The 13905-nt window shown below is 37.1% G+C and overlaps 1 protein-coding gene across 3 annotated transcripts in view; it reads left to right on the forward strand.

The window, feature by feature from the left end:
• SDK1 (sidekick cell adhesion molecule 1) overlaps positions 1-13905 on the forward strand; it is a 411662-nt gene that overhangs the window by 108728 nt on the left and 289029 nt on the right. For all 3 annotated transcript variants that reach the window (XM_030484559.1, XM_030484561.1, XM_030484560.1), the window contains exon 3: positions 9484-9643. In XM_030484559.1, the coding sequence (XP_030340419.1) occupies positions 9484-9643 (160 nt within the window). The remainder of the gene's footprint in view (positions 1-9483; positions 9644-13905) is intronic.

Here is a 13905-nt window from a genome sequence, read left to right on the forward strand (position 1 = left end):
TTTTTGTCCTAATTCAGCACCACATAAGGATATGAACAATCCTGTCTCTGTGCAGTATAGTGTATGATCGTGTGCTTATTAACACTCTTGAATTCAGTAGCACCATTGAGATCCTTTGAATTGAGTTTTTTGAGGCAGGCCTTATCCGGTTTATAGACCTGTTTCCAGTTTTCAAGTTTAAAGGAGAAAAAAGACCTTAGAGCAGCTTCCAGTTCCTATAGGGGCCTACAAGAAAGCTGGAGAGGGGCTTTTGACAAGGGCCTGTAGTGTCAGGACAAGGGGGAATGGCTTTAAACTGACAGAGGGGAGATTGAGATGAGATATAAGGAAGTTGTTCTTCCCTGTGAGGGTGCTGAGGCGCTGGCACAGGATGCCCAGAGAAGCTGTGGCTGCCCCATCCCTGGCAGTGTTCAAGGCCAGGTGGGACACAGGGGCTTGGAGCAACCTGCTCTAGTGGAAGGTGTCCCTGCCCGTGGCAGGGGGTTGGAACTGGATGAGCTTTAGGTCCCTTCCAACCCAAACCAGTCTGTGATTCTAAATAGAAAATTACAAGTTGCATGTAAACAAAACAACAATAGCAGTGAGGAGTGGGTGTTGTCTTCTAGAAATGTTTGTGCATGAATCATTTCCCTTTCAGCCCCCTTCATCAAAAGAGGTCTGTGTTTATATCTTCTATGGATAATCATAGCTGCTGCTTTGCTATTTAGAAATAATCCCATCCTTGAAATAATAAATAGACGGCCTTACATGGCTTTCAAGTATGGCAGTGCCTCTGCTGTGCCATTGTCTCCTCCTGCTGCACTTGTGTTTCTTTTCTGGTACTTGCAGACACTCCTCAGCTGTTCACCTTTTTCATTTAATTTATCTTCTACAGAATAACCAGCTGAGAATGCCTCTTACACCATGGATGAGCTTGTGGAAAGCACGTTTATGTTTTCATCTTTTCTGTTCTGTTAAATATTCCATGGGGTTTCATCCTGCCTTCATCCTGGTGTCAGCTGGAATATTTATTGTGTGTGTATGTGTATATATATACACTATGGGTAGATATCATTATGATCAGACTGGCCTTACAGTAGCTGGAGATTGTAGATTATGGAGTAGCAACAGTGGCTTCCTTTGCAGTTAAAATAATGAAGGAAATCCTGCTATATTTGGATTCTCTCTGTGAGGCAGTTTTGCCTTCCACCTGCTGTGTGCCGAGATTTAAACAGTAACAACTTATTTCCTTGAGAGCTCTGCGAGTCTCTGTAAACATCACTAGATATGAAGAGAATATAAAAAGAGTGGAGGTTATGCTTTGATACCACATGCAGCCCAGAGAGGTTGTAGGTTTCTTTGGAGGTTTTGGTTTGGTTTTGATAGTTAATGGGTTCTCTTTTCTTTGCCCACTTTGTTTGCTCCCCTGCCTTTTTCTCTCAGTACATCTGTATCTTTCTTTAAGGTATCCTCATGAGTATTTCCCAAAATAAGTTCTGCTTAGTGTAGTTCATCCTCCAAAAAGGCTGCAGAATTAAGAACATCACCTGAAGCTTCTTGATTTTTAATCTTACAGCATATATTCCGCGACTTCATGAAACTATGAATTGTGATTGATTTCTGATAAGCAACAAACCTTTCTTTTCTTTTCCCCTGTCTCAACTGAAGTATTACAGGAGGCCAGAAAGTAAAACTAAAACAAGAGGTGTAGGAATTAAACGGGGAAAAAGAAACCTTAGTGGGACTTTAGGTTAATACAGCAGGAGCTGCTTGAGGCTCAGTTAAAATGATATCAGCTCATTATTTTTTTTCTCCTTGGCTGAACTGCTAAAGAAATCAATTTTCAGAAAAGAGTGATACAATTGCATGTGGGAAAATCTTTCTCAGGGTATTTGGGGATAACCAAGAGAGTTTTATGTTGAATTTTAAATGGAGTGATGTTACCAACCACTCTATTTTTTTCTGTCAGAATCCAGGTCCCATAAAAACTCCTTTGTGCTTCTATGGGCTCTCCTCCTTTCAGCTTGGTTTGGAGTGTTTCTAATAAAACTTGAGAAATCTTTTACCTAAAGGGAATTCTTCTTCAAGAAAGATCCTGTAGCAAATGAAAGGATGGTTTTTGAATACATGACAGAGTGTTGGGGAGTAGATTCATGAATGCAAAAGAATAGGTTGTTTGTAAGGACTTTTAAGCAACCAGTGATCATAAGATTTTCTGTATCATAAAAAGCCTGCTCTAGCTTTTTTCTGTTGTCTTGTCTTAGCATAATGTACAGATACACATTTGTGGTCCATCTAAAGCTGTTTGTAGGGGAGAAAAGATTGAAATACTAAAACAGATTTTCCCGTAGCAAGGTAGTTTTGTGGTGTGTATCTTCGAATTGTAGAAGTTTCAAAGGGAATGAATTATGATGTTTGTTCTTCAAAACAATACTATATATTAATGAAGATGGGAAAAACATTAGATCTGCTTGCATCAAGAAATGAGGAGCTTAAGAACGTGCAGTGCCATGTAGGTAACTCTGCAATAGAGAAATGATGCTTCAATTAAAAAAAAAAAATTAAAAAAAATTAAATCTAATGTCAGTGTGAAACATTTACTCTTGCCACTAGGGACTTCTATTCTACTGAGTTAATGAAAGCTAGTCATAACTATACATTACAGAAGGTTTAGTTTTCCTCTTGGGATAGCGTGCAACAGGTATGCAATCTGAAGTTCAATATTTCTTCCATCCAAATCAAATATATGATTGGCAATTACCCAATAACTTACTTGCCAATTAGTCATTTGACCTATTGAAGGCGCAAGAAGTTACCCATGGAAATCTTGTCTCCCAGTGACTGTGCATTTAAAAGAAATAAATGTCACTTCTTCTAGAAATATGTAGGTTTCCTCACAGAACTTGCTGAGTCCTAAACCAATTTAATTCCATCCCCAATTAAACCTTTAAAAGCACTATCCATCAACCTCAGCTGATCCTCCATTTGCATTTAGAAATGATAGCAGAGGTATCCAGCAAGCAGCTTATCTTTCTCGTCTATACGAGGATAAAAACGGGTAGTGTGGGCTCATTTACTTATGAAATTGAGGAAGAAAGACTGATTTAAATACAGTTGCTTCAGTAGTATTCCAATATAAAATCAGATACTGTCTTTGATAAAAGTTCAAGAAATCCACTTTAAGGGAATGCTTTATACCATTGTGTGAAAATTCTTAACTGTGGCAGTATACTTGAAAAATAACCTGATATTTTAATGAAATATTCCCTGTGATGCATCAGTCCTTTCAGATTGAGGCTTAGAATGTGGTAGTAAAATGCAATTTAAATTTAATTGTTGTACTTGGTGATTTATGTCACATGTCCAGATAAGAAAATTTGAATCTCAAATATCCAATATTTTGGGTGGAATAGTCTTCCTGCAAATCAATACGCTTAAAGTGACTGAATGCTCTAATGTATGTTTGACACTGTTGACAGTTTATGAATAGATCATATACTAACTTTCACAGCATCTCACCAATGCATTTTTAGGTTTGAATTCAAAAGGAGATTGATTCAAATATATCTGAGTTCAATCTGACTTCCTGGTACATTTCCCAAGATTTACTATGTAATAATGCTGAATTCTTATGCTAGATAAGCTATTGAAGTTCATTTCCACAAGAGAGTACAGCATGCATTCAGAGCTAGCACATGTATGCATCTGTGTCAGGAACTAAGATAATAAGATTACAAGGTCCTTTAGAAAAGGAAAAAATCTTTTCCATATCCAAGTTGGGAATAAGAAGAAAATGGTCCTGATTCCCCAGAAGGCTGCAGTTATCAGCTGTCAATCAGTACAGAGCAGCTTGTACTCAACTCTGAAACATCAGCCTGTGAATGTCACAGCTGAACTTTAATCTGTTCTTGATGGGATTCTGCTCTGCACAGTTTGTACCTACTTTCTTTGGATTGCTGAAAAGATTCTTCCTGTCTTTAGTTTGGTTTTCCTGAGTCTAGTTTGCATTTTAATTTAACTATACTTTTGTATTACACATTCAATCCTCTAGACAGATCTTTTAAAATACTCTTTTATGGCAGTTATCATTAACCTACCTGAAGATGGCTCACATCCCTTTTCCCTGCAAACAGGGCGAGCAAAAGCATTTCTATATCGTTGCTCTTCTCCTGGGCTGATGGTTCAGTCTCTCTATGTAATTTATTTATCTAGTCTCATTTTCCTGGAAAATTCCTCGGAGATATTCTGTTCTTTATTTTTCTGTGCCAGTAGATTGGAACTTTTCATGCATATGAAGAAAGGGTGACGTGCATCATGCTTTGACTATGGACTAAGAAGTTAAAGTCAATATAGGTGTGTTTTTTAATAAACCAATTCTGCTTTTGTTTGGGTTTATTGAAAAACGTATCTCAGTCAAAGATTTATTTTCAGTATCAGATCCTTTGGATGAAGTGAGTGATGGAAAGACAGCTGCTCAAATGATATTAGTGATTGAGCTGTATTTGCTCTGACTCACTGATTTATGAACAGGTTAATCTACTTTTAACATTCAATATTGGCTCACCTAAAAATGACTTAAAGGTAGAGATACATAAGAGAGACAAATAGCAGTGGCAGTGGGGATCTCTAAACCTGTTCCCGGCACCCGCGGCATTATTCTTTCTCTGAGTGTGTTCAGGATTATGGTAACTGATTTTCTCAGGCTGTGAGCACGTGATTTTACCTGAAACTGTTGGTATCCAAAAAATGCTGAGATTTCAGCAGGGTAGTTGAAATGATTTCCCTGATGAAGGTGATGTGGTACTTCTCTGGAGTAGGGTACCTTTCCTTTTCTCAGTAGAGGTGTTCAAATTGCATCTTTACTTAAAATAGATTAATTCCCGAGGGACAGGACTCAAGATCTTGTAGCACCCTGTAGTAATCGCAAGATCTATTTGATCTGACTTTGTTTTATGTATTTTACAAATGTGAGCTGTTAGAAGGCTAAGAATCATTAGCCAAACTTTGTTAGTTTATTAGAGGGTATATTTGAGGTCCCTGAGCTGGTACTCTCCTCAATTTCTGAAGTCATGTTCACTCATGCTGTCCTTATGAGTTATGCTCCCCTGGTTAACTAATGAATAGCAACTCTTGGTATTTTTGTTTTTGTTCCATTCAGTACAAAGCTGTACGGTCAGGCTGCCTTCTCCTTGTGCAGATTGCATTTTTAACTTCATGCCTGAACATGATTTTCAGGGAGAATAGAATATGAGTGAGCTCTTGGCTTTTCTGTGGTGCATCTCGTCTGCTAGGGCTGGGGAGAAGCCCAAAGCAGATAACAATTGCATACAGCACCATTTTTGTATTTAAATGTCAACATTAATCCAAATGAAAGTGTATGGGTGTTATTGAAATAGGTTCTGAAGCTATATTATGAGATAAAAATCAATGTAGGGTTTGCATGTACCAAACAAAGAAAATAGGTGAGTTAACCTGGCAGTGTAATAGAACTCTTGCAGTTTAATGATGCACAAAAGCAAGTCAGGCATGTTTTGGAGCAGATTTCTGGCTAATTTTGACATATTCAACCCTATGTTTTCTTCAGATTTACATAAAAATAAATCTACGCCATGCTTTTAAGGATCCTAGTGAGGATGTTGGTGAGTTAGGTAAGCAGACTTCATGAGAACTTGTAGAAGCTGTCTGTATGTGCCAAGGGACTGGCACTTTACTCTTTCACACCTCCCTGCAACTCCAATAATTTTTTTGCCATTATTATTTTTATTTTTAAATCAGTGTAGCTAAAGACCCAGAGAGGCTGAAGTATTCACACCTTCAGCATTTAGAAGTAAGCAACAGTGTGTTGCATGAATGCTTGCTTTTCACTTTTTGTGTAGGCAGAAAACTATTTTAGCTAAGAATATTAATCCCACTAATTTATTATCCCTGTTTCTAGCACTCAGATAGGCTTTTTATTAGCTTTTTGCTCTATCCTTCAAGAGAATTAAAACTCAGATGGTCTCATGGCTTCTAAACCCTTGACTGGCCAAGGTCAGTCTCCTGGTGAGCCCTTCCTGTATTTAATGAATGAAGTGCAAGTACCTCATACCTATTAAATGACCCCCTTGCATCTTCAATCCCATAGCCAGTTCCTCCTTTCATACATTTTTCTTTCTGAGGTGGCTTTCTTTCATGGTTCCTGCCAATTTTCCCATTTCCCTGGGATGCTCTGTAACAACTAAGCTTGTCCCTGTAGGTCCAGTTTAAAATCCTGCTTTCCATTACACCTTAAAGATGCAAAGCTTAGAGCGCGATGCTGTTTTGATCCTGTGTCTGAGGCGTGAGCAGCACCCTGCTGCAGAAATGCCAGAGTCATCAGAGCTTTACTGCTACCTCTCTTCATGGAATCTTTGCTCAGTATTTTATTTTCATTTCTGCTTTCAGCGAATATTTAGTGAGCTCTGATTATATAATTGAATTTGATAAACTGATGGTATGTGATTGATGAGAAAATCAGGAATAAAAGATTAGAAGATAAAATTACTTCAAGGGTTTAAGTAAATCTTCCAGAGAGCTGGGGTAATTTATAAAGCATGCCATATTCTTTATAAAAATATTCCTGTAAGTCTATTAAATTTTAGCTTCTACCAGAATTGGATTGAGTTTTGAGAATGATTTTCATGTAATACGAGCTTGATTGTGATACTTTAAATGGGAGATAGCTCTGCGTGGGTTGCAGCATCACTGGGTTTGGAATATTTGAGTAGCAAATGTAAGGCTGAATGACAGACTTGTGGGCAGCAGTCTTTGTCTTTCAAATAAATCATTTTTTTCTTGGAAAGATGTAAGTTGGAGGGAGTAAACAGGTAATTCAGAGTGAAATAATGAAGGAGGTTATGCTGCTCAAGTCCTTAAATTGCAGAAAAACAGGATCAACAGATTACTTGGGTAAAGGATTATAGTGCAGATTTTCCTGTAATCTCCCTGAATGGCTCAACTTTCTTGAAGGAAGGAGTAGTTTAACAAGCTCATTTCATGAACCTCTCTATACTATACAGGTTACTATATAGGTCAATACAGGTTTACTATACAGGTAAACGTCACTGTTTTCAGGGGATTCAGCATGGACTTCAATGGACTCTGTTACAACCGCTTCCCCTAAATACCAGCACGACTTCCTGCCACCACCTTCCATCTCCAGAGGAAGCCTGACACCTTTAATCTTGCAAGGGTAGAATGTCTGTCTCATAACTCCTTAGGAGACTCCCAAAAATATATGTGAAGCCTTTGAAAGGATTTAACATTTCCTCATTTGTTTAGAAATAGCCATGTAAAAAATTGCTTATTGCTCTGGGTAAAACGACTGTATTTCACTCACATTGTCTAACCCCGACTTAATTTTTTCTTTATAAGGTTTTAAAATATTGGTTGATTTTATGAGTTAAGAGAAAATGGGAATTGAGATAAGACTTATTCACAATATTTGCAGTCATTAAAACAAAAAAAAAGAAGCAGCAGCTTTGCAGAATGTAATCTTAGTCATGTAATAGAGTGGAGGAGTGCAAAAAATGTCTTAGATTTTCTAGGGACTATCTGATAGTGTGGAGCTGCTCCTATTTTCTCATCCATTGAGTTGTCATAGCTTCCTGTATATCCAATTTAAAGGAAATATTACTGATCTGCACTAGCCCTCAATCAGTTTGTTTGAAAACCAAATCTTTTAAAATGCTGTGAATCAGAAAAGTGCCTTACCTCAAAATACTTAAATCAGTTTGTTAGATTTCGTGCAATAGTTTATGAGTATTGCTTTATGATGACGTGCTTTTTGCTGCAGAAGTAACTGTATCTTTCTGAATTTAAATTCGAAAAAGTAGGAAGTTGTCAATACAACCATCAAATGTGTGTGCAGCTGATGTTCAACTTTACTGCCAGTAAATAGTTTGGTGACCTGTGATCTCTTGACCGCGCTCAGCTGAAGCATCGCTGCTACCCTGGGACTGTGCGATTCGGCTGGTGATGAGCTTGTGTTGCCATGTGAAGTCATAACAATTCCCTGATAAGGAGCAAAGCAAAAGATAAGAGTTTAGGGGGGCTGAAATCACCAGGGAGAGCTGTGTACCCATTGCCATCCCGATCAGCAGCAGTACCTGGGGGCACCCCAAAACCCACTGACACCGCTTACCTTGAGCTCCTCCTTCCCTAGTGCTCATGGCTGCTGTCTCATGGCTATCAGCTATATTATAGTATGTGACCTGTGGATTCAAAAATCTGTCAGGCTTGAGTAGTACATGAGGTCACTTCCCCAGAAACTGTGAAGACAGCCTAAACACTTTAAATAGCAAACGTGAAAATACCTGATCTTAATCTAGAATCAGATTTAAAAGAAAGATTAGCAATTTAATTGAATGGTTAGTTCAATAGGACAATAGTTGTGGTTTGTGGGTTTTTTTGATGTATTTTATATATAAAATACACACACACATGCCCTGCAGTCCTAAAAAGAGTGCAGTAACATCTAGCTATTAAATACTACTCTGTATTTTGTATTAAATGGCCGACTTTGAATCTAACTTGTGTGTTTTATATATGTGTGTATATATACACATATACAAGTTAATTTGATAATAGAAGGTATTTCTAAACTTGGAAGGTATTTCTAAATTTCTAAGATTAAGTCTGTAGTTCCTACATAGTTACAAGTAGAAACTTAACACATAAGGTATGAAAACCTTTGTCTTCCAGCTGTGACGGGGGCGGGTCTCCAGCAGGTGTAGGCTTGTAGTAAGTATGTGTTTGAGTGGAGCTTTGGCAATTTACCAGTCGAGAATTTTGTTACTTGAAGTATTCTGAGTGTTTGTGATCCACGGGGGAACGAGAGTTCGAGCCTATGTGTGACCCTAGAACATTATTGAAGTACCCTAATTCAAAACCTATTAGTGGCTTCAGGTAATATAATTTAACACATTTTGGTTGGCAGTAACTTTGAAAAACACATTCATCTTGCAATTTTGTGAGGTGGGTTTTTTTTTCCTAAACTCGTCTTTTCTGCCCAGATTCTTCATTTACCCTGAGACTTCTCCTGCTGCGATAATCATTTCTATCCAAGATTACTTTTCTATCCAAGATTATTCAAGAAATAAAAAAACCCCAAATCTTTGAGTGGATTTAATCCTCACAGAGGAAGGCAGGGGGGTGATAAAAAAGCTGATAGGGCTGTTCACTGCCTGCCACAGTAGACAATGCTGAAATCCTTATCAATGTAAACAGAAAACATGGACAAAAGCTTGTCTGAGTGGGTACTTCTCTTCTGAATAAGTACCAAGGACTAAGATTATCAAGATCCTGTGAATTCCGATTCTCAAGGTAAAGCTTAGTTAGGAATATAGCAGTGGAAGACTTGACTTGCTGAATCATGGTGGTTCTTGTTTTACGATGGCCATTTTGAGAAGAAATGAGCTAAATATCGGTGGCTTATACTGTGCTGGCTTAAATAGTTTACAGAGCCATTTTCTCTTTGTATTTCAGATGATGTTGCTCCATACTTCAAGACTGAACCAGGCTTGCCCCAGATACACTTGGAAGGAAATCGACTTGTACTTACGTGCCTTGCCGAAGGCAGCTGGCCCTTGGAATTTAAGTGGTTACGCAACAACAGTGAAATAACCGCCTACTCCAGTGAATATAAGTAAATAAAAACTATATAATAGTCTTCTCTAAGTGTAATTGCAAAAAAAAAAAAACCACCCCAAAACAAACACCCCCCTTTTCCCCCAAATCCCCAGTACTTCAAACCAGCTTTGTAGATACTGATACATTGCCAGTGTTTTTTGGCATTAAAGATGACTGGGTTTTGCAAAGAAATAAGGTCTCTATGAGAGAATGTCCTTTGCCAAAAATGATATTTGACAGTTCAAACTAAGGGTCCTAACACGGATTTTTTTAAGTACTAAAAATGCTTTTTTTGCTGCAGATGCCAACTTTCATGTATTTGTAATAAATAGCCGGCATATTCCTTAGTTAAATGTTAAGGCCAGGTTCGACAGAGTCTTGGGTGACATGGTTTAGTGTGTGGTGTCCCTGTCCATGGCAGGAGGGTTGGAACTAAATGATCTTAAGGTCCTTTCCAACTCTAACTATTCTATGATTCTGTGTATGATGTGCTACTCATCCGTGAATGAAGATAAGCTTAATGGGACTATTCTTTTCAATTGGATCTAGAAGAATGTGGCTCATCTTAAATTGCATATAAAACTTTCAGTTTTACTTCTGAAAATGTGAAAATTTATCTTCCATTTTAACAAACTGTTCTGTAATTGTGCACTTTGCCCCTAGGACCTCACTGACTCCCTTCCCATTCCACAAGGCATCCCATCGTGGAAGAGAAAAACCATACTGGGGCTAATCAGAGCTGCGTTTTCGCTGACAGGCAGCAGATGGCTGGCCAACTATCAAAGTTCAGAACAGCCAAGTGTTATCTGCTTTTCTTTTAATGGGAACATTAACTGTCTCACCCCTATGCAATGGGCAATTTTCATAACCTTATAGCAATTTAATATTTATGTAACTTATTTGGTGCTCTGAAATTTTGTTGAAGTTACCCAGTGAATTCAGAAGTTAAAAAGCGTGGGTATGTGGCAGACAGAGCCCTTGTATAACATTCGTATCTTTAGCCAACCAAGTTAAATACTGCACTTTCACGATTACATTGCTTAAGGTGGGGAAAAGTTGTGCTCTATGATGATAGACAGAAATTATAGTATAGATCAGTATAAAAATGCAGATAATGATATAAAGTTCTACATTGTTACACAAGGTAGTCAGTAATTATTTTTCTCAAAGATTTTCAAAATTGTAACTAACATTAATGCTATTTTTGATATTACTTACGTTTATAGAGCAGAAGGGAAAAAAGTCCCTTAAATAATGTTAAAACTCTTTTTGTTATCGAGCACATCAAGTGTTTAGCAGTTTCCAACCAAACGTACAGTTCTGTGTGAACTTTGCTAGAAATTAAAGACTTGATTTAGATGAGACCACTTAGTCCTGAGTAATTGCATCTATTAATGCTTGCTGTTTTCAAGCCTTGAAATCTGTTGATACCTCAAAATGAACCATACACACATTTAGAAAAGATTTGTGAATACTTACTAGAAAATAAAAAAATCTCTAATAGCACAGTTAATCACAGAAGGTTTGAACGTCACTTTGTGTAAATGCCACTTGTTTTGATCAACAGCAAAGTCTGTTGCAGCTTTGTGGTAGAAGGAGCTGACAACAGCTCTTAACCACGGAATATGCTGAGAAAGTAAGACAAAGAAATGGTGTGGGAGGACAAAAACCATGAAAGTAGAATCAGCAACAAAGCAAAGGTTAGAACTCAAGCTTTGTAGATGTTCTAGTCACTGAGAGACTTGCATTGCACCATAGTAGGAGAAACCCAAATAAGAATGGGTGACAGTTTGAAACTAAGATCAGAATGCCATGGTATTTCTTAAATTAGTGCAAATCCTAATGCAAAATGAGAATTTGACTGTGTATTGCAGTATAAGTTGGAATCAGTGTATTGGACACATCTTTCCCAAACTGTGTATATGCATATCTATGTCTGTACCTTGTTTCTTATCGTTGGACTTAATTTGATCTAGTGAACATCAGGTCATGATACAAACTACGTTTATTAATTTTGCATTTTTTTATATTTTTCTTGGTTTTATTTCTGGTTTCATCTGCTGCAGAGGTGAATAAGAAGATAGAAAACTACTGCTTTATAATAATGAAGTAACATTGATAGAAAATACTAACTGAGAAGTTGCAGCCCCTCTACTACTATACCACAGTCAGAAATAAGCCAAACAAGGTTTCAATTCTACAGAGATGCAAAACTTTAAACTTGCAAATAGGATTATCTGGCATAGGTGCATTAGGATGGAAGAAAGGAAGGAAAAGATATGCATAGATGTAAAAATTCCAGTTGCGGAATTTAAACTTTGACCCCGTAATAGTTTGCTTTGCAGTTCTCCTGCCTAAATACTCTGTTTAAATGCATGAATCTTACCAGTGTGACTTCTGCTGCAATTTAAATCATCAATCAAAGGTTTTTTTTTGTAATTGATATTACTTCATGTGTCTCAGTAAATGTCTATATTGTAACGGGCCAAAAAATATTGAAAGATTCTTATAACATACTGAGTGAGGAAAGAACTAATTGGAGTTTTTGCATTTTGACATTGGTGACCCTGAGTGAACAGCTTTTCCTTCCATAACGATGCTGATGATGTGCACAGCCTGGCTTTTATAGTGACTGTGCATACGCTAGTTTGTATTAAGAATTTATAAAACCACCTTATAAATTCTTTGTGATCTGAGACACATGTAATGAAAGCAAATCAATATTGCTGACTGCAGTAGCAACTTTGGTTATGTCTATAAGTTAGGAGTCTTTAAAGTTCAGGTAATGACTTTTTTTCCCCCTCTTTGTTTTCACTTGAATTAAGATCTGCACCCAGTGTGCCTTCCATGTTTGCTTTCCTGGCCTGAAGATATCGATTTCTTTGAGATTAAGAAACTAAGGTCACATCTAAGCAGCAGTACACTTTCCTCCCAAACTTCTTAAAAGTGTCTGATAGTTATATTTGTCTTTTGAACATTGGACACTTTTAATTTTATTCTGCATTAAAAGAAGTTAGATCAGTTGTTGCATAAGTCCCTTAAAAGTTTGAATAGATAACAAGTTATATGACTATCTAATTAAATACTTTTGGTTTTAATTCTGTCTTCACTATCATGGCTATTAAAAACCTGTAGCCTAAAGGTTCACTTTTAACTCTTAGAGCATTTAAAATTAGGGTGTAAATTTGAAATTCAGAGTGAAATGTAAGCATTAGCCATCTTTTCTCCTTAGATGTTTGATACCACTTCATCCTTAAATTCAAACTCATTGCAGTCCTGATGATGGAGCACGTTACGCTCTGGAAAACTTCCCTTGAAGCTTTCTTTTACGCTTGTCACTTTACATCTTTCTATGGGAACTTTCTAAACAGCCAGTTTCTGGTTGACTGTACCATTCAAAACAGGGAAACTGGTCTGACTTTCTGAAGTACTTGAAGAGATCCTCAGAAACTTTAAATAGCTTCCTGACATCTGTATAGTGGGAAGATCTTCTGTCCTGAAAGTTAGACTGTAGACAAAAATTAAGCAAAATTGTCTTGTTGCTGTAAAAATGGTATTAGTCTTTGACAGAAATTCATTCTGTGAAGTCAGTCTTATTTTGAATTTAGAAAGCACTATTTGTGTCCTTTTTAGCGTATCAGACAATATGTAGAAGGATGAAAGCATAGCACAAAAAGCAGTATTTTGACTGTTAGGTCAATAGAAAAGCATATTTAAAAAGATCATCAGACATATGAGGTACATAAAGACTATTTAAATTGTAAACACAGAAATTCCATTAATATCTATTTAGCCCTTGCCCAGGTTTGCAATTTTCAGGTTAGTCTAAATAATGTAAATATATGTTGTATCTCTTTTTTTAATACTTTTGTTATTTAATTCTTCTAAGTTTGCTTGCCTTCCATGCACACTGTTACCCAGTAGATCCACTGCGAAGCCAAGAGCTCAGTAGGTTTGGATTGTCTTGGTGGAATTCCCAATGTAGATGGGATTTTCACTGTAGATTTTTAAAAGATTGTCCTCGGGCAACATATTAAGAATGTTTCCTGCTAAAACATTAGTAAGTCAGAAAAGAAAACTAAAGTAGGACACTTGTGATCCAATTGATTTGTTTTGTCATAGTGGCAGGAAAAACTAGCTCTGCATTACTGTCTTAGATGAAGACCAAAGAAAGAAGCCTTTAAATTTGAGTCTTATTTTATAGACAAGCAGAGGAACAAATGTTAGCCACGTACAGTACTAAGTCACCTATTTTCTCACTCTGTTTCTTATAGCATA

The sequence above is a fragment of the Strigops habroptila genome, chromosome 4 (genome assembly GCF_004027225.2).
Source record: "Strigops habroptila isolate Jane chromosome 4, bStrHab1.2.pri, whole genome shotgun sequence".
Classification (NCBI taxonomy): domain Eukaryota; kingdom Metazoa; phylum Chordata; class Aves; order Psittaciformes; family Psittacidae; genus Strigops; species Strigops habroptila.